Source organism: Temnothorax nylanderi, unplaced genomic scaffold (genome assembly GCF_030848795.1).
Source record: "Temnothorax nylanderi isolate EJ_2023f unplaced genomic scaffold, tnyl_v1.0 TNYL_tig0756_pilon, whole genome shotgun sequence".
NCBI classification, from domain to species: domain Eukaryota; kingdom Metazoa; phylum Arthropoda; class Insecta; order Hymenoptera; family Formicidae; genus Temnothorax; species Temnothorax nylanderi.
Window position 1 is genome coordinate 17,769 of NW_027249818.1, and position 22,125 is coordinate 39,893.

Consider the following 22,125-nt stretch of genomic DNA (forward strand, 5'->3'; position numbering starts at 1 on the left):
AATGCCTGGACCATATAATACACCTTCCTCTTTCTCCTGGAAATCACGGAGACTTGATGCTTCTTCCCGATTTTCAATCCGAGACTGTTTAGCCGAATTGGAGGAGCGTCGTTCGGAGCGGTGAAGGCGATCGTTGTCACGCTTATATGCGTAATTACTGACATGTAAGCCAATCTTTAATCCCAGCGTTTCCATTACTTTTAACACTCCTTTGAAGCCGTCATTAAAAATAATTACTGCCAAAAAAGTGGCTAATTCAATGACCTTGGGCCCAGAATGGAGTGTTTTCGGCGCGAACGTCCAAATCAAAGAGTTTAGTGACTCGTTGTTGTTCTGTGTCTCAGCTCCCAAACATCTTTGTAGTAAGTCTTCCCTGGACAAGTCTTCGTAGATGGGCTTAATGACTTCTTGAACACGACTGTTTAAAGGAACTCTAGTATGCTTAAAATTGTCTAGAAGTCCGAGAGATTCCGCCTTCTGCCATTTGCACCAGCTGTCTTCACCTTCTGGGCAATAATCGTGCTGCGGATTATCGTCACTAGAACAGCAGTGGTAATAAGTCGCCCAAATCTCTTTCTTCATCTTCTCCATTGAATCTGGATTTCTTCGTATGGCCAAACCGTAGAATCTTGTCAATTCTCCAATAAGCTTATCAGTCAGCTTACCAGAACCTTTTCCATCGATTCCCTTATTAGTTTTTTTTACATTACGAAGCCTCGAGCCCATTCTCTTCTCTACATGACCTACGCACTCTTTTTTTACAACTCTCTTTTCATCTGTATACGGATTAGCATTTAAAATTCCTTTGAAAGTTTTGCCATCTCCGTCTCCAATGTACGTCAAGTACTTTACGCCGTGTTTTTCTACTGAACGAGAAAACATTTCAATAATAGCGTCAATTTCCATTTTTCCAGAGCTGCCACTGTGATTTATAGAACAATTTTCGTAATTCGATAACCATTCTTCGTAGCCAAGAGGATCTGAATTTTTTTTATTCTTCCACATATTACATCCAGCACAAAAAGAGCTTTTTACGCAAGTGTCAAGAACCTTTTTTGAATATTTTCCAATTAATGTTGATACGCCGAAAAGGGAAGAAAAGCCTCTTTTCTTCCAAGTTCCATCTCCAGATACAGTTAACTCGTCTTCAGGATGTCCATCTTCCTTATTCAGTTCTTTTTCTTTTTTTACAGCTACAAACAAAGATACTTCGTACACGGCGGATGCTGCAGCGTGTATGTTTTCTAAAATTGAATAATAAGTGTTTTTGGCTAAGCCATGTCCCAAATCCATAATTCCGCAAAATAAATTAGCACCTTCTAAACCTATTCCTAAAAGTCGCAATGTAAAAATAAAACGTCTGTTGATTTCAAATGCAGTATTTATTATCGGCCCCGAATTAATTAGCTGCTCACTGCACTCACACTGCATTAAAATTTTAAATCCTAAGCATCGTATACGTGACGGGTTGAATGTTATTGTTTTGTGGCACTTCTTACAAACTACTGCAGACGAAATAGCTTGAAATACAGCCGTAAATTCTAAAATGCAGTAGAAAAACGTTGGTGTCAGTGTGACTCCTATATCATTGTTTTCTAATAATTTCTTCGCTGACGTACTAGCGAATGCTGTTTCATTTTCAACAGTGTGCCTGTTTCCCGAAAACTTGCGTTTTGTGCTCCTGTCAGGATGCACTCTTGCACTTCTCGAACCTTTTCGATCCATTTTGCACTAAATTATCCGCGACAAAAAGAGTAAAAACAAATATAATATTAAAGTAAATAAAAATAAATAGTAAATATAATATTGGCCTCTACGAAACGTAGTACCTGAAAGAGTCGCACGGCCGCAGCAGCTGCCGGCGCGCTCCGAATATCTGTTCCGTTTTACGCCTGTAACTTTATAACGACATCGAATTTTGAAAAATCCTTTTAGCCACGTATTTTACATGAGTTTTAGAGGTGATTTATGAAAAAAAATTTCGATTTTTTTGACCCGACAAAGTAGACGACCCCCTTAAGAAGCCCAAATTTAACATTTAAGTCGATTGATGTCGATATTCATGCATTTTTTACCTTAATTTTACCTGTGTTGCACATCACCCCAAGATTTTTTGAAAATGCTAAAACAGACGTTTTTGAAAACTCGAAAAATTTTTAAGAAAAATTAAAAATTTTAAAAATCTAATCATGCAGAATTTTAGTATTTTCCTTCCTCTACATTATACAGCCATGATATATTCAAGAATTTGATTTTTGGATGTTTTCCGAGCAACGAAAAAAAGTGTTGCACATCACCCCACACCACCCTACATACATAATTTTAATATAAATATTATTACCGATTTAATATAAATCGGTAACAAAAAATTATACACTTTATAGCACTCCCCAGAAATTAATTTGGCAATTAAACCCATTCTCGAACAATTAATAAAATTTTTGAACCGATTTTAACTAAATCGATAAATCGGTAGATTAATGTAAAATTAAATCATTAAAATTTTTGAACTTGTTTCAACAAAAGCGAACCGGTTTTAACTAAATTAATAAATCGGTAAATTAATGGAAATTAAATTATTCCTGTTGAGGTGGCTGCCCTGGACGGTCTGCACGACAGCGCTCGAGACGGCAGCGCATACGCCATCTGATTTCACTAGATCCGGTTCCGCGCTACTCGCCCACAGAAAGACGTCCCGCGTGCACGCGTGCCTTGTTACGATCCGCTATTGCATTCTCTGTATCAGTTTCACATCAGTCTTGTGCAAGACGTACCGTATCAGTTTTACGTACCGTATTAGTTTATTGTATCTGTTCAAGAAGAGTACGTCAAATACATTCGTTCGTAACTATAAGGTGCCTGAGTTACTCTCCTAACCGTAACAGGTTATGGGCCCAGGCCGCGCGCCAAGAATTATACGCGTGAATAAAGAGTCGCCGTGCGCTAATTAAAGAAATCGAGTGAAATCGAAATATGACGAGAAACCAAAATGAACTCTAACGTCGTTAGAATCGAAACTCTGAACCGTGTTAATTATGACACGTGGAAACTTCAGATGCAGGCACTTTTGGTGAAAAATGACGCGTGGGGTTATGTGAACGGCGACATCGTAAAGCCGGAAGATAATGCAGCCGCCATTACTGCATGGGTAACTTCCGACGGCAAGACAAAATCAGATATCATCTTGAGCATCAGCCCGTCCGAACTGAAGCAGATAAAGGGATGCAACACTTCAAGAGAGGTATGGCTTAAACTCGAAGGAATTTATCAGTCCAAAGGGCCGGCGCGAAAAGCTACCCTGCTTAAGCAGCTAATGCTGCAGCGTATGGACGACGGAGGCGATATGAAGGACCACCTGGGTAAATTCTTTGACGCTGTGGACAAATTAGAAGAGATGGAGGTAAAAGTAGATAGAGATTTACTTTCAATAATGCTACTGTATAGCTTACCCGAGAAATACGAGAATTTTAGATGCGCCATTGAATCAAGAGATACACTTCCGACCCCAGACGTCCTGAGGATAAAAATTACAGAAGAGTATGAGGCGCGCCTAAATGAAACGCGGAATCCAAGTCAAGTCATGTACTCGGCAAAGCATCATCCAGGTAAACGCAACTTCAGGAAGCTCAAGGAAGGAGGATCGAAACCTAAATCAAATGAAGGTCCAAGCAACGGGTCATTCAAATTCAAATGCCACAAATGCCATAAAGTCGGTCACAAGGCTATCGACTGTGGCGAGAAGAAAAAGGACGTGGCGAAAAACGCCGAAGACCTAAGCCTCTACGTCGATGAAGCACTGCAAACTTCAGAAGAAGAGACGTCGTACTGGTGTTTAGACAGCGGAGCCACATCACATTTATGCAATGATCCCGAATCTTTTTCGAAATTGGAAGAAGGGAAAATCGGGCAGGTAAATATGGCGAATAATAGCTCCACTGCCATTAAAGCTAGAGGAACGGCAGAGATCTATAGTGATGCGCTAGGTAAGATCATGAAAATTTCTCTCAATGATGTCTTACATGTGCCAGAGCTTCGTACAAATCTAATGTCTGTATCTAAAATCACTGACAAGGGATTCGAAGTGCTATTCAAGAGGGACAGAGCCGACGTACTGGATAAGGACGGCAACGTGAAGATGATCGCGAATCGGACAGGAAACCTTTACTACATCGACGAATGCCACCAGCCGCACGGACGCTCGGTAGTCGCCAACGTTGTTGAAGCGTCATATAATTCACTTGAAACATGGCACAAACGAATGGGCCATTTAAACGTCAAAGATCTAATTGAAGCGAGCAACAACCGAGTCCTAGAAGGCGTTTGTATCAAGCAATCGAGCGAGGAAACGCATTGCGAAACTTGTCTGAAAGGGAAAATGACAAGATTACCTTTTTCTACTAATCCTCGAAAGCAGCTGGACGTCCTTGAAATCATCCATTCCAATGTATGCGGACCGATGCGTCACGAATCTCTAGGCAAGGCCAGATATTTTGCAACATTTATCGATAAATCCACTCGTTGGTGTGAAGTACGCTTTCTCAAATCAAAGGATGAAGTCTTCGATGTCTTCAAAGAAGTAAAGGCAACATTCGAAAATCTCAAGGGTAAAAAGATCAAATTCTTACAAAGCGACAATGGCGGAGAATACGTAAATCGAAGATTCGACGACTTACTCAAGTGCTCTGGAATCTCGAGAAGATTATCGGTGCCCTACCACCCGGAACAAAACGGGCTAGCTGAACGAAAAAATCGTACCCTGCTTGACACCGCTTGTTGTCTACTGATTGGAGCCAACCTACCGTCACATTTTTGGGCTGAAGCCGTGAATACGGCCAACTATCTACGCAATCGAAGTCCAACGACCTGCTTGAATGGAAGGACACCCTATGAAGCCTGGAATGAAAAACCTCCGAATCTGAGCCATTTGAGGGAATTTGGCTGTAAGGTATTTTGCTTGGACACGTCAGTCGGAAAAAGAAAATTGGAGGCTCGCTCCAGGGAAGGCGTACTTGTAGGATACTCCGAAATATCCAAAGGATATAGAGTATGGATACCAGCGGACAAAAAGGTTGAGATAAGTCGCGATCTAAAATTCCTGGAAGGACGCAGTATTGTTCAAGAAAAGTCTGAAGAGTCGGTTTTAGAGGACGAAACAGACGTGGCCAATTCCGAACCGGAAACCGTGGAAGTCGAGATCCAAAATAATCTTCCATAATAATCTTCCTTCTGAGAACAACGAAGATGCTGAGAGCGACGTAAACGATGACGTTGTAGAGGACGGACAGGGAGTTGAAAAACGCGGACGCGGTAGACCACGAATTTTGAGAACTGGCGAAAGGGGTCGCCCTAAGAAGCAGTATCAGGTCGCTCGAGAGGAGCGAAATGACGAAGCAGTCGAAATTGTCAGCGAGGAGGAAACAGCTCTGCTATCGGAAATACCGATCAAAGAAGCAATGTCGGGACACGATACGGAAGAATGGCTGAATGCGATGACCGACGAAGTACTGTCCATCATCAAGAATGACACCTGGGAGCTTGTGAAACGTCCCGAGAACAAGACAGTAATCGGTAGTCGTTTTGTTCTTCGCAATAAGCTGAATCCAGACGGATCCATTCTGAAAAGGAAGGCACGTCTAGTCGCCCAAGGTTTTCTACAGAAGCCCGGAGTTCATTTCAATGAAACTTTCTCACCTGTGGCCAGACTAAGCTCAGTGCGAGTCGTCATCGCTGCTGCCATTAAACTCAACATGAAGATTCGACAATTTGACGTATCGACGGCGTACCTCAACGGCGAGCTCGAAGAAGTTTATGGAACCTCCAAAGTATTTACAACAAATATTAAAATGCATTTACCAAATGACAACGGTCGGTCACGACATTCGACAGAAAGCGAGAGAGATGTTGGAGGAATTAGAGCAAGGCAACAGGGCTTGTTTCTTGAAGAAAGCTATCTACGGACTTCAGCAGGCCGGAAGAGCCTGGAATAAGAAGCTCAATAAGGTTCTCAAAGAAATGGGAGCTCAACCCTTTAACGCCGACCCGTGCGTGTACAAACTAAGGCGGAAAGGAGCCTACGCGATCATAGTGACTTACGTAGACGATATCATCGTAGCGACTGATTCCGACGATCTGTTAAACGAGATTGAACAGAATCTTCGTCAACATTTTGACATAAAAAATCTAGGCGAAGTGCATCACTGCCTTGGAATGGAATTTCGCCGAACTGCGGATGGTATTCATATAAATCAAAAAGGCTACATCAGTGGGTTGCTGAAGAGTTACGGCATGTCCGATTGCAAGCCGGTTGGAACCCCCATGGATCCCAGCGTCAAGTTGAGCAATCCGGAGGGAGAACACAACGCGGAAGGAGATAAGTTACCATACAGGGAGCTAGTAGGCGCTCTCAACTATCTGGCAGTTGCTACACGACCCGACATCAGTTTCGCCTGCAGTTTTCTAGGACAGTTTAACAACCACTACGACGAAACTCATTGGGTCGCAGCAAAACGTGTATTAAGGTACCTCAAGGGTACAATGGATGTCGGTCTGTTCTACACGCCCACCGACAAACCCCTCTCTGGTTTCGTAGACGCCGACTGGGGCGGAAATCTGGAAGATCGAAAATCATACACCGGAATCTGCTTTATCTGGAGCGGAGGACCTGTCACCTGGGACTCAAGGATTCAGCGAAGCGTCGCCTTATCGTCGAACGAGTCCGAATACATGGGGCTTTCTGACGCATCGAAAGAAGCTATATATCTTCGTGGGTTTCTCGAGGAACTGGGATTGAAGGTCTCCGGCCGTACCCCGATATTCAACGACAATCAGGGTGCAATCAAACTTGCCGGGAACCCCGTACATCATGCACGAAGCAAACACATTGACGTAAGATATCATTTTGTACGCGAATCCTTATCGAATGGTTTGATTTCAGTCGACTATGTTCCCACCGATCAAATGTTGGCCGATATCCTCACGAAGGGACTCAACCGTACCAAGCACCTGCGTCTTATGGAGATGTTAAGACTGAGACCCTGTCGTATCAGCCCGAGAGGGGGTGTTGAGGTGGCTGCCCTGGACGGTCTGCACGACAGCGCTCGAGACGGCAGCGCATACGCCATCTGATTTCACTAGATCCGGTTCCGCGCTACTCGCCCACAGAAAGACGTCCCGCGTGCACGCGTGCCTTGTTACGATCCGCTATTGCATTCTCTGTATCAGTTTCACATCAGTCTTGTGCAAGACGTACCGTATCAGTTTTACGTACCGTATTAGTTTATTGTATCTGTTCAAGAAGAGTACGTCAAATACATTCGTTCGTAACTATAAGGTGCCTGAGTTACTCTCCTAACCGTAACAATTCCGGCTTCCAAAAAATCGGTAACAAAAAATTATACACTTTATAGCACTCCCCGGAAAATTTTACCCCTATTTCATATATAATTCTTTAAGATTCGGTCAATTATTTCCCGAAAAATTAAAAAAATTGGAAAAATCGGTTTCCAGAAAATCGATAACGAAAAACTATACACATGGCACTCCCCGGAAAATTCTACCCCCATTTCATACATACCATTTTTAATTATACACTTTATGGCACTCCCCGGGAAATTCTATATATATATCCCTGTTTTATATACAATTCTTTAAGATTCGGTCAATTATTTCCCGAAAAATTGGAAAAATTACGGATACTGGTTCCAAAAAAGATTGATAACGAAAAACTATACAGTTTATAGTACTCCCCGGGAAATTCTACCCCTGTTTTATGTACAATTCTTTAAGATTCGGTCAATTATTTCCCGAAAAATTGGAAAAATTTCTGATACCGGTTTTCAAAAAGATCGGTAACGAAAAATATACACTTTATAGCACTCCCCGGGAAATTCTACCCCTGTTTTATATACAATTCTTTAAAACTCAGTCAATTATTTCCCAAAAAATTGGAAAAATTTCGGATACCGGTGCCCAAAAAGATCGTTAACGAAAAACTATACACTCTATAGCACTTCCCGGAAAATTCTACCCCTATTTTATATACTTTTGGTAAAAATTCGGTCCAATAGTTTTTAAGTTAAAAACGTTCAAACATACACCACCCGTAAGAATTTTATATATTATTATGTATATGTATTTATTGTGTTTCCCCACAGGGTTTACAAAGCGTTTTATTTTTATAGGAATGTTCGCGAGGAACGTTCCCAAACCTCTTACACAGACATCAAAAACAAAACGAATACAAATCAATCTCAACATCCGCGTCAAGCCTCTTACAAACAACAACCTCAAAGTCAAAACTCGAATCATAAATCAAAGTATCTCTTCCTCGTGTTCCTTTTCCTCTTCCTTCTCCTCCGCTCTTGTACCGGCCCCCTCCTTTGTCCCCCCCTCTTCCTAACTCAGCCTACCCTCGATTGGCCCAGTCCCTCTTCCCTCCGGCCTCCCCATCATCGTCCGACTCCATTAGCAGTTTCTCCCCCATACCTTTGGAGATTTTATCCTCCTCAGATCTCCCTGTACTCCTGCTTATTCTCCCTTCCATTTTCTCCTCTCTCTCTCCCCTCTCTCTCTCTCTCTATCTCTCCTTTCCACCGACTTGTCCTCAACGATCTTCACTCCTACCCTATTTTCCGCCTTTCTCCTCGCCTTTATCACCCGCCATTTCTCCTCTTCGTCTTTCAGCTTTACCAATAGCGTTAACCAAGCTCCTCTCTGTCCTATCACAAACACATCCCTTACCGTCACCCTTATCTTTAATCCTTCTGTAAATACCTCCTTCACCTTCTCCCAGTGCGAGCCCTTATCTCCCCATACCTCCTTCTCCACCCTTAAAATTACGTTCCTTTTCCTCAGTTCATCCTCGTTTCTCTCGCCCACCCCCGCCCACCATTTCTTCTTCACCCCCACACTCTCTTCGATGTCCTCCCTCTTCCTTTTGCCTCCATTTTGTTCCATTCTCTCTATCATTCTCTCCATTCTCCTTACCTTCTCCTCAAGCCCCTCTATCCTCTCCTCCTTCTTTTTATCCACCTCTTTCTTCTCCTTCACCATCTTCCTTATCTTCTCCACCAACTCCTCTATCCTCTCCTCCTTCCTTCTCTCCACCTCCTTCTTTTCCTTCGCCATCTTCTTTGATTTCTCCTCCACAATCCTTCCCACCGCCTCCGCTATTATTTTCCCCTCTTCCTCCATTCTGGGTAATCCTGGGTAATATGTAACCAATTCTCCTATACACCCTTTCTTACTCTCACTACCTTACTTCTATCTCTTGACTCCCCCTCTTATTCTCTCTCCTTCCTTCTACCCCCCTTACGCGTACCTGCCTAATTCCACCCTTACTTACTTACTTCTCTCCTCTTTTCCTCGCTAATTCCTTCTCTCCCTTCCTTCCCCTCTTTCTCTTTTTTCGCTTCTTTTCCTTGGCTGCAGATTCCTTTTCCGTCTCCTCTCACTTACCTTCGCTCGCACTGCTATCTTACTACCTGCCACGTGCCTTCTTCTCGCATTTCCCTCTCTCCTTCGACTATCGCTCTATCGCTCCATCGATCCCGCCTATTTCCCAACGACAAGCGGTGCCAACCTTGTATGTATTATTTCCCCTCCCTTCGTCCTTCATTCCTCCATCTCCTTCCTTCCGCCTTCCTTGCTTCAGCCATTTCTCCGCTTCCCTCCTTTCTGCCACTGCTCTCTCCCCCTCCTTCCCTCTCTCTCTCTCCTCCCGCTCGCCACCTTCCCTCCTTTTTATTCTGTCTTCGCTCTGAAACAAAAACCCACTTCCTTTCCCCTCCCCTTTCTTCCTATGTCCCTCGTCCTCGCCCGTATCCATACCCTCGCCTCCACCGCTTTATCCTCGTCCATCTTCCCCCTTAATCTACTTCCCTAGCTCCTTTCTCCTTGCCTCCAAGGTCCAGCTCACGCACGCCCGTCATCTCTTCTCCTTCCTCGTTCTACCACTCCGTCGCTTTCTCTCCTTCTCTTTCCATCACCTGTCTATCTGTCCGGCTTCTTCGGTCATTCGATCCATCGATCTGTCGCGACGCCTCCCTGCTCCGTTCCATACCTGCCGCGCCACCATCGACAATCCCTCTGTCTCGCGACAGATCGATCGATCGCCCGATCGATACTCCCTGCTGCCAACTCGCTCAGCTCCCTCGTCGTGTAACCTGGGCTGCTACCTCCATTCCTTCACTCCCGCCCTTCTCCCTAACCTCACTTTCCACGTGCCACTTCACCAACGATTCCCGTCTCCTCCAGACCACCTTCCGCTTCGCCTCCATTCTCCCGTCTTCCTTTCGCACTCCCCTATCTACCCCCTTCAATCAACACCTTCCTCACCTCTCAATCTCTCCCTTCATCTCCTTTCACTCTCCTACCATTTATCCACCTGTTCCCCCGCCGAGGGCTACGGAGGACTCCTCTATATATTAGTATATATAGTATATGTAGATTACTATATATATATATATATATATATATATATATATATATATATATATATATATATGTTACGGGCAAAGTCCGCATGGTGTGCAGTGTCGGCATTGCCCGGGCAATGTCAGCATTGCACAACGCGACTGGGCAAAGTAGTTTATTAGCGGACATTGCCCGGTTTGATGTGGGCAAAGTTAACACTGCCCATCCAGCGATGGCAATGTCAGCAACGATTATCACATTGCGGACTTTGCTCGGTTCCAAGTGTGCAATGTCGACAATGCTAAATCTCCGTGGGCTAAGCTGCGCTAAATGTCCGTCTATTTAGCGCAGCTTAGCCCATGGAGATTTAGCATTGTCGACATTGCCCACGGAGTCCGTAGTAGTCTAGGTTTCTCAATTTTTGGGACAAATATTTATGTAATAAAATTATTAGGTGCAAATTTAACAGTATTTATTAGAATATAGATCATGATACAATAGTACATCATCCCGCGCTCACGCCAGTGTCGCCAACTGATCCGCGGGGATTGAGAGCCACTCGAGAGTCGGGCGGTGGGAATACGCAATACGCACACGAAAAAGAAGTACGTTCGCACGTGTGCGTATCCCCACCGCCCGACTCTCGAGTGGCTCTCAGTCCCTGCGGATCAGCTGGCGACATTGGCGTGAGCGCGGGATGATGTACTGTTGTATCATACGATTACGTTAATGTACGAGACTCGTAACAGTGGAAAATTGTCGAATATTTTACGTAAAACTGTACCTTGTCTTTGAAGTTTTGAGCGAAATTGTATTCATTACTTGTGTGTCATGTCAGTCATATGTGATACGGACTTAGAAAGAGATCAAATGCGTCAGAAGTTCGAAGAAAAGTTAAAATCTTTAAAGCTACGTGTAAATTCTTTTTTAATAGAAAATGCAAACGCATATGAAGATTTAATTTCTGCGGTAGAAGAAGCAAAGGTGAGGACCAAAAAAACACACACCGATTACAGACGCCTTAAAAGATACGATGTGTTATCTATAGGTGAATCTAAGAAACTTATTCAACCTTTGTTAAAAGACGAGAAGGAGATTAAGTATTACACATATAATGAACAAGTTTTTGATATTATCCATGCGGCACATCTGGAAACCGGACATGGCGGAAAACATAAATTAGAAAAGAATATTAAAACGAAATACGTAAATATAACGAGAGAGGTAATTCATATTTACCTTGAGCTTTGTCTCATCTGTAAAAAGAAGAAAGCTCACCCCAAAAAAGGTGTTGTAGTTAAGCCTTTGATATTTAAAGAAATCAATCACCGAGCACAAGTAGACCTGATCAATATGCAAACAAGCCAAGATGGAGAATATAAATTCATTTTAAATTATCAAGAACACTTAACCAAATTTGTGTATCTTCGCCCGCTAAAGACCAAGACTGCTGCAGAAGTCGCTTATAATCTTGTAGACATATTTTGCGTTATCGGTGCTCCATCCGTCTTACAATCAGACAATGGAAGAGAATTTTGTAACAGCGTTATAGAGGAATTAAAAAATATGTGGCTTGATCTTAAAATAGTGCACGGCAAACCAAGACATTCTCAGGTAAATATTTACAATTAGGGCCCCAACGAGAAATCAATTGAAATTGACATATATTGTCAAGGACACCCTCCCGAGTAACATGCAAGTGATTTTAGTCGGGGGTCGCTTTTTATTAAAAAGTTATTAACAAAAAAAGTTTGGAAAATATAGCAGCTATTTTTGAGTACTAATAAACATAAATAATTGATATTTATGTGGAAATAGTATATGTATGAACGCATAGGTTAGATGACGCGCTTTAAACACTTAAATACTTTTAAAGCGCGTCACTAACGTACATAGGTTAGATGACGCGCTTTAAACAGTTAAATACTTTTAAAGCGCGTCATCTAACCTATGCGGACGTATAATTTCCGTTTTAATTACGCCACATTTTCGCAAAAACTCTATTAATTCATTTTGCCTTCCACACATGGATAGAAATTCAAATAATTTCATTTTTCCGTAGATTGTTATCGCAGGACCACTAACAGACTGAAGTGTTCGATCGTCGATCGAACAATGTGACCTATAATGTTATGATCAAGAGACATGGTAGTGTCTCGTGCCAAGTACACACAAAGCGAGACCGCATTTTCGTATCATAACACGTGTGTATGTCCTGCTTCATAGAAGTTGTGATTTTCGTTAAAGCAGGGCACACACATTATGATTTTTGTGCCTTCGGGGTGTCGTAGCTTCCAATACTCAAAATAGCTGCTATATTTTTCAAACTTTTTTTGTTAATAACTTTTTAATAAAATGGGACCCCCGACTAAAGTCACTTGCATGTTACTCGGGAGGGTGTCCTTGACAATATATGTCAATTTTAATTGATTTCTCGTTGGGGCCCTAATTGTAAATATTTACCCATTCTCAGAGCCAGGGTAGCGTTGAACGTGCGAACCGAGATGTACAGGATATACTCGTCGCCTGGATGGAGGACAACAATTTGTCTAAATGGAGTGAAGGATTACGTTTCTGCCAATGGAAGAAAAATACCAGTTGGCATTCTGCAATCAAACAAACACCCTATGAAGCAATGTTTGGAAGAAAGGCTCACGTTGGTCTTCAATCATCCCAATTACCGTCGTCGGTAATAAATGATATAGTAACAGAAGAAGAATTAGAACACGTAATTGATTCAACTGAAGTACGTAATGACAATGGATCATCTGAGAACACCAACAATACACTCATTGCTGAAAAAGTTCGCGAAAACATTAATTGTCCTGAAAATGTAAATTCTGCATCGATTGTCGTAACATGTTCTGTTTGTGAGAAAGGAGATGGTGATATATATCACTGCATAGAATGCAAGGCGTCTGTTCATAATTTTTGCGGCGAATCACAAGCAGAAGCCTCTATCATTTTATGTCAGAATTGCATAGTCAAACGCGATCTCATTTCTAACAAAATTAAAGCAATAGATGGTATTCAAAAGCAAGCAAAAAAAATGTTACGTCTAAGTGAAAATAAATTTCCACCTGCTGAAGTTGGTACGTCCGTAACTATTCCATTGCCAAGTGTTGATCGCAATAAAGGTGATCCGAGAAATATTATAGACGTCATATTAGAAGTGACAGAAGATGGATTTTATAAGATTGGCACCAAGAGCGGCATTTTATCTTCTCTTTATTCTCGAAATCAGTTCGGTATTTGTAACGAAATCTTTCTAACTTCAGCAGATGTGCCACTGTGTGAGATGTCACTACGTAGTATGAATGCTGATCAATCAGCGTTTGGATCTCAGGGCCATATTAAATGTAGCTGCAAAATTAAATGCACAACAAACCGTTGTAAGTGTAAAAAAGCAGGCATTTTATGTAATTCGAAATGTCACAACTCATTGCCATGTCAAAATAAATAATAATCTAAAGGTACACGAAATTTTTTATGTACACTTTATGTAGTTTTTTACTGTTTATTTTTTAAGTGTACTTGTAATACGAATGCGTTGCAATATTTTTGTTTTATTTTGTGATTTAAATTAAGAATTTAAAGGTTTAGTTTGTATTGTGCCAAAGTTTTGAAGAGCAGTCACGTCCAATAATATCTATATATAAACTTCAGAAACCTACAAAAATAGTACATTGGAAAATCGAAATAAAACTAACAAATAAAATCATTATTCAGAAGACAATCAAATTATTTATTTTATAACAAAATTTAAAGTACTTATAAAACCAAAAATACATACAAAATTAAACATATAGATATGTACGGATAGATATCATTGTATGTGACTGTAATTGTAATAATGTGTGCAATGTTAATTTTTAACATTTTTATTTTATTTTGTATTGTTTTAAAAGTTTTTACCAGAACAAGAAATAATTGTCAATGACTGTTGAACTTTATTAATGTTTGTTTATTAAAATTATTGATATAAACTTGACAATAAAAATGTCAAAAACTTGACTAAAACTGACTAGAATGAGAAATGTTTACAAACAATGAACATTTTAAAATAAAAATAATTAATAGTTTTCAAGCTATGTATGATTCATAATGGTTTGATTTTTTCTATATTTGCAGTACCTACCTATTCTAAATAATAATTCAATAAGTATTCATTTTATTTTAAAAGAGAAACTATAATTGTATTGAGTTTTTGATCTATATTCTAATAAATACTGTTAAATTTGCACCTAATAATTTTATTACATAAGTATCTGTCCCAAAAATTGAGAAACCTAGACCACTACGGACTCCGTGGGCAATGTCGACAATGCTAAATCTCCATGGACTAAGCTGCGCTAAATAGACGGACATTTAGCGCAGCTTAGCCCACGGAGATTTAGCATTGTCGACATTGCCCACTTGAAACCGAGCAAAGTCCGCAATGTGATAATCGTTGCTGACATTGCCATCGCTGGATGGGCAGTGTTAACTTTGCCCACATCAAACCGGGCAATGTCCGCTAATAAACTACTTTGCCCAGTCGCGTTGTGCAATGCTGACATTGCCCGGGCAATGCCGACACCATGCGGACTTTGCCCGTAACATATATATATATATATAATAGTCATGACAAGGCCAACAATCGAGCTAATAACAGATTATTTAAAAAAAACAATTTAACATTATTTATGTCAAACGGCGCCTTTATTGCACCATCCTACAAAAATTACATAATATTCAGACGTTTCGGCATAACTTAGCCTCCTTCAAGTGTCGGTACATAAAAAAACTAACATTAATCAAACAATAACTGTAATTATTCAAAACGCACCGGAACATGGTTCTGAGAGGCCCGCAACCCCTCGTTTAAATCTTCTGACGAACGAACCACTCTCTGTGTCTCAGTCATTGGTTAAAGCAGAATTACATCTTATTCTTCGTTAAGAAACGGGAATAAGTGAGTCCACGAATGTAGGTTTATTGCGTCAAATGTAGTGTGAATTAGTCCGAGATAGAGAGGTAGTCCGTTACAATACATAATGGGATATCCTAACAATTAATTAATTATGTAAAACTTATTGAATTTAGTTAAATCAATCTCACTTACGTAATAGAAATCGTGCGCCGAAATCAGAGATCCACAATGATATATCGTCTCTAATGTTGCGAAGTCAACCAACGAAAAGACACTGACATAAATAAAAGTCAGAGCTCGATGTATACAACGAGGTATAAAGAACAATAGATAGTGATTGTTTTTATTTAATATCAGATAATTCTTCAAGGATACTAAAATACGCGTTGTCAAGATTTTCGATGTCTTTATTTAAATTTATGCCGTTCTTTTGTTCTTTTATGTGGATCATCTCCGAAATTATTCTTTTATAATAATTTCTTTCTATATCTAAAATTTGCACATTATCCCAATCAAATTGATGGTGCATCTCTAATGCATGTTCGGAGACCACCGAGTGTCTTGACGGATCTAACTTTATATTGTTGGAATGCTCTTTGAGCCTGGTGGAAAGCTTTCTCTTTGTCTGACCGACATACGAGACGTCGCAATCTCTACAATTTATTTTATGCACGATATTCGTGTTAGATGCAGAAGAGTTTTTATCTTTATGTGCTTTAATAATGTTTAATCTATTAAGGCATCGATATCCGACTTTTACTTCCGATTTTTTTATAGCCGATGCAGCCAACTCAGAAATGTTGTTGATATAAGGAATAGCCATAAATTTGTTCGTTTTTTGTTCTCCCATTTTAGAATTCTTCTCCAGGCTCAATTTAATCCCAACAATGGTATTAATTCGATGGTTGACTTCCCTAAAAATAACGTCAAGAGGGTACCCGTTGTCAAGCAACATCTCAACGCACAATTGTAAATTTTTTTGATAAAATTTTGGGTGGAAAAGTAGAATTGCCCTAGCTACAAGATTGTAAATGACCCCCTTTTTATGACATAAAGGGTGACTGGAAAAATACGATAGCGTTCTGCCTGATGCCGTCGCTTTTTGGAACCAGTCTATATAAATTATATTATTTTCTATATTGAGAGAAAGATCGAGAAAGCTTAGACAACGGTTATCCTCGTGCTCGACGGTAAATTGTAGTCTCTCGTGGTAACTGTTAAATTTGTTTAAGATATCTGTAATTCTATTTTTAGGAGCTGCTAGTATGATATCATCTACGTAGCGTTTGTAAAAAATGATTACGTCTTCTATCATTTTCAGGATAGAGTCCTCTAAATTCTGCATTACTATGTCAGCGATGGTAGGCGATAAAGGCGACCCCATAGGGAGCACCATGAATTTGTTTGTATATGTTACCATTAAACGAAAAAAAATATATATATATAATTATATATATGGGGCATTCTCCGCGTGTCGGAGTCCTCTCCTGCCCACTTCAATTTTTGACATAATTCAACCAACCAGGGCTTAAAATTTTCGTTGAAGTGTCTACTTTTTAATGCCATGTGGCCTTTTGTGAAAATTCAATATGGCGGACTGATGCAGCGCCGGGAATAAAGAAAGTAAAAAAAAATTAATTGTATATCTTCTTAAAAAATGCAGAAATGTCACTTGATTCGGATGAAACTCGGTACTAGGCGGTTTTCGAGGTCGTTGATTCCGAATCTGGTCGAAATTTGGAAATTTAAAATGGCGGATTAAATATGGCCGCCCGTAATGCAGAAATGTCACTTGATTCGGATGTAAATCGGTATTAGGGGGTTTTCGAGGTCGCTGATTCCGAATGTGAAGTCGAAATTCGGAAATTCAAGATGGCGGATCCAATATGGCCGACCGAATGCAGAAATGTCACTTAATTTACGTGAAAAAAACTGTCGCTTCAGTAGCGCCAAAAGCTGTCGCTGTAACACCGATAGGATGATTAGAACAGTTTACGGTATTATTTTTAAGATCTAGATATTACATTCGTATTTAGAGACCTTCAAAAGTCCCTAACAATAATTTTGCATTGGTTGTTATAACTATTATTACGATTTTTCCTTAAAGTAATGGATAGTTTAGTTAGTTAATAATAACACGAAAGGAGGCGATGAGAGCCGTACATGCTTTTACAGAATTGCTTTTCCGGTGGTTCTTCAGTCGTTGAATACGAATTTATAGCTACGAACACGTATTTTTTAAAGAAGGTACCATAAAATCATTCAAACTATCCTGTCGGTCTCAGAGCGACAGATTTTGGCGCTACTAAAGCGACAGTTTTTTTCACGTGAATTAAGTGACATTTCTGCATTTCGGTCGGCCATATTGGATCCGCCATCTTGAATTTCCGAATTTCGACTTCACATTCGGAATCAGCGACCTCGAAAACCCCCTAGTACCGAGTTTCATCCGAATCAAGTGACATTTCTGCATTACGGGCGGCCATATTTAATCCGCCATTTTGAATTTCCAAATTTCGATTTCACATTCGGAATCAGCGACCTCGAAAACCCCCTAGTACCGAGTTTCATCCAAATCAAGTGACATTTCTGCATTACGGGCGGCCATATTTAATCCGCCATTTTGAATTTCCAAATTTTGACCAGATTCGGAATCAACGACCTCGAAAACCCCCTAGTACCGAGTTTCATCCGAATCAAGTGACATTTCTGCATTTTTTTTAGAAAATATACAATTAATTTTTTTTTACTTTCTTCATTTTCGGCGCTGCATCAGTCCGCCATTTTGAATTTTCACAAAAGGCCACATGGCATTAAAAAGTAGACACTTCAACGAAAATTTTAAGCCCTGGTTGGTTGAATTATGTCAAAAATTGAAGTGGGCAGGAGAGGACTCCGACACGCGGAGAATGCCCCATATATATATATAATTTAAACTTGCAATTCTTAAATTCATCCATTTCTTCAATGTCTTTTTCGCGTATCGTGTAAATAAATGATCAAAAACATTTATATTCTCCAAATGACATATAATATATGAAACCATCAACTTGTTAAGTTATTTAAAAATCTCCGAAATTTAAAAATCTGTATATTTTGAAGTAATAAAATCTTAATGAGTTATTGAAGATTGGTAAAGAGGTTAGTTTCTATAATTCAGCGAAAATGGACATTTGACAAAAAATTCTAAAAGTTTTTTTATTAAAAAAAACCGCTTTGCCGATCTTCACTAAATTCAATCCCAATTCAGCGAAAATGGACATTTGTCTTAAAGTTCTAAAATTTTTGTATAGAAAAATCGCTTTGCCGATCTTTACTAAATTCAATCCCAATCTCCCTTACATGATACTCTGTCGTTTAAAAAATAATTCATCCCGATATTTCAATATTAACGGAAGTTACAACGAAAATGGACATTTCTCAATAAATTCCACAATTTTAAAAAAAATAACCCCTTTACCGATCTTCAATAAATTTAATCCCAATTTTCCTTACGTGATACTCTATCGTTTAAAAAAAAATTTATCCCGATTTTGCAGTAGTTACAGCGAAAATGGACATTTCTCCAAAAATTCAAAAATAAAAAAAAATTAAGTCCCTTTACTGATCTTCACTAAATTCAATCCCAATCTCCTCCACATGATACTCTATCGTTTAAAAAAAAAAATTCATCCCGATATCTCAAAATTTGCGGAAGTTACAAACAATTAAAAAAAAAGGATATTTCTCAATAAATTCCAAAATTTAAAAAAAAATAACCCCTTTACCGATCTTCACTAAATTCAATTCCAATCTCCCTTACATGATATTCTATCGTTTAAAAGAAAAATTCATCCCGATATCTACAAATTTGCGGAAGTTACAGCGAAAATGGACATTTCTCCAAAAATTCAAAAATTAATAAAAAAAACTTCCTTTACCGATCTTCACTAAATTCAATCCCAATCTTCCTCACATGATACTCTATCGTTTAAAAAAAAATTCATCCCGATATCTCAAAATTTGCGGAAGTTACAGACATTTCAAAAATAAAATGTTGATTTAGCAATGTACATATATAATTTGCATACTTAAAAACTATATGGAAGCAATGTGCAAGAAGAAACTTGCACACTTATTTTTAAATGTTCACTTATATATTGCAACGTCAACAAACGATAACTTACCCTTTAAGAGTTTCTGATTTGTCAAAGGAAACCGGAGTGATTTCAAACTCTTTCTGCTCTTCTACCTCTTTGCTTCTTTTGTTCCAGGAGACTGGAAACGATGCCAGTCTTAATTAGTCTTTGAAAACTATCTGAAAAAACCGAAATAAACTATTTTAATTTGATAATTTAGTATATAATTTGAACAAAATTTGCATCTCTTTCTAAACATATCTATAATACATATTTCATTTTACTTTAAATGCATTTTTAGTACATGTACGCGAGACTGTGAACAATTTAAGACATCACATTTTTATGAAATTTATCATATTATTCATGATGCATTCATAACATTGTTTCAAATTGAAGAAAATATTTAAGACAGAATATTATTTTAATAAAATTTCAATTAATTTGCTATTTAAAGTGCGATTAAAAATGAGGGACCAATGAATGAAATTAAGTAAGCTCGTTTAGTAAGTGAGAAAGGCACTTGAAAAGTACTATATTATCAATAATGTATGAATATTGGAGAGTTAAAACTCTGCCTACAGACTATTACATATGAACAAAATATGTTATGAATAGACATATAAGCGAGTGGAAAAAAAGTTTTATTTCACTAAACACTAAATCAATCTATCTAATTGAAATATCTCACCTTTAATTGTCCAAACGAGCACCCGCATATACTACAGTAACTTCTTTAACTCATATATCTCAAAAGCATAAATAACTACTTATTTATTTATTTTCAACTGCTTAGCAACGATTAGTAAAAATTTCATATGAATATATCGCATTACGGTGCGTTTTAACACGCAAAATTCTTAGGTTAAATTCAATTTAACCTAGAAAAAATTTTTTTTTTAATTTTTAAAATTGAAATTATAAATAAAAAAATATTCTGTAAATCTTATAATTATAATAAACAGTACATTGGAATGTTTTCCGTGAAAATAGGTAGATGTCCAGTTTCTGATTTGCTTATCCAGTTTTTGCATATGCTTATTATAATAAGTGGTATATCAATAAAATTCTATTTTAAGAAAGAATCTTCGAAAGCTGTACCTGAGGACAGCATTGTGGTGCTTTTGGGACAAAATTCGCTGAAACCGTTTCCCAATCTAGACAGTGAGGATCCAACAAGTTCAATCCAAAGTCCGTAGGACACAATATCGTAGCGCATTCACTTTTTCCACCTTCTGTGCAAGTGCAGAAGGAGATACACTCATTGTTGGCGAATTTTATGGTTTCCGGGCGTAACTCCGGTTCGCCAATTGGCGTAAGATGCCGGGTCGACACCGACAAAGATCCGACGTGCGGTTAAAATAAGACACCTGATTTTGGAGGAATGCACAAGTATCGTTTAATAGTCAGTTTAGTACAAATGATGGTTGACGCACTCTCATTTGAGGACGACACTCGGCGCGCACGTGATTCGATGAGCGCTGGTCACGTGACACGAACGTGTTCGTCGAGCGCGGAGGCGATGGCAATTAAGACGCGCAATGTAGCTTGCACTTGATGAACGCACTTGAGGCGTTATACAGCAGTCGCACTTGTTCGTAACACAAGACGCGAGAATGTTCACAAATAGTCGAATCGATCACGATGAGATCGAGCGCACAATGGCGAGGCACGCAGGGTGACTTATACGCGAATGTTCACTGCTCGCGGAGACGAGAGCGAATTGCAGCACGCACGAACGGCGCGATAATTAGCGGTGCTCTGACAGAGCAGTAAACTCGGATGCACGACGGTATATTTGAGACCGCGTGAACCGGAGTAAACGTTAACGGAAGCACGGCGGTATACGACCTCGTGAACCGGAGTACTTTTGGCTACTGAACGCGAACTCTCGTGTTTCGGGAGCTTTCCTTTGCGCGACGCGTATCGACCAATCACCTGCGTTTCCGGGATCATGCGATCACGGCATGACAGGATCGATACGCGTCGCGAGAGACTTCGCGGTAAGGGTTGACGGGGGGAGCGGCGCGAAATCCCTTCGTTCGGAGGGCGACTGACGGATGGCGTTACCGGTACGGTATTGATCCGCGATTGCGAGAAAATTACGGAACATAACCGCCCGCCGCGAATAACAATTCGCAACAATTCAATGCCGCCCGCCGTGACGAATTGTTGATCTCGAGCCGCTTGCCATGCGGAGCACTGCGAGTGCTGAAACAACTTAAACTAGAATGAACAATTTACATAAAACATGATACATAGGAATATTTACAAGTATTTACAAAGTTTTATTGTCGTATAGGCATCGTGGAATGTCACTCCGGAGTGTTTATATCGACCGGCAAAAATGATAGCTTGACCACGGCACGTTTGTACGTGGATCGCGCTGTTTTAACCGAGACGACTCGCGTGAGTCCGTCGTCGCCGGGGTGACACTCGACGATTCTTCCCAATTCCCATCTGCTGGGAGGAGCGAGAGGATTTCGCAGAAGTACTAAGCGTCCGACTCGAGCTAGATTCTGAATTTGACGCCACTTGGGGCGTTGCTGCAATGTATGCAGATGGTCATTTGACCAAAGTTTCCAAAAGCTGTCGCGCATCTGTGTAATTAGCTGCCACCGAGTGAGACGCGTTTCCTTTTCCTCAAGTAACGAGGGGGTGGGAGCGCTTGTCAGCGCCGTT

General features: G+C 39.9%; 1 protein-coding gene and 1 pseudogene across 1 annotated transcript; one reads left to right on the top strand and one right to left on the bottom strand.

Moving 5' to 3' along the window:
- Window positions 1-200: 200 nt before the first annotated feature.
- LOC139785215 (uncharacterized) lies at window positions 201-906 on the bottom strand (annotated as a pseudogene).
- A 10,338-nt stretch (window positions 907-11,244) lies between these two features.
- On the top strand, window positions 11,245-20,642 carry LOC139785216 (KRAB-A domain-containing protein 2-like). Its single transcript, XM_071724387.1, has 2 exons — window positions 11,245-12,027; window positions 20,523-20,642. Exons 1-2 carry the CDS (start codon window positions 11,245-11,247, stop codon window positions 20,640-20,642), a joined length of 903 nt encoding a protein of 300 aa, XP_071580488.1.
- The last annotated feature ends 1,483 nt before the right edge of the window (window positions 20,643-22,125 follow it).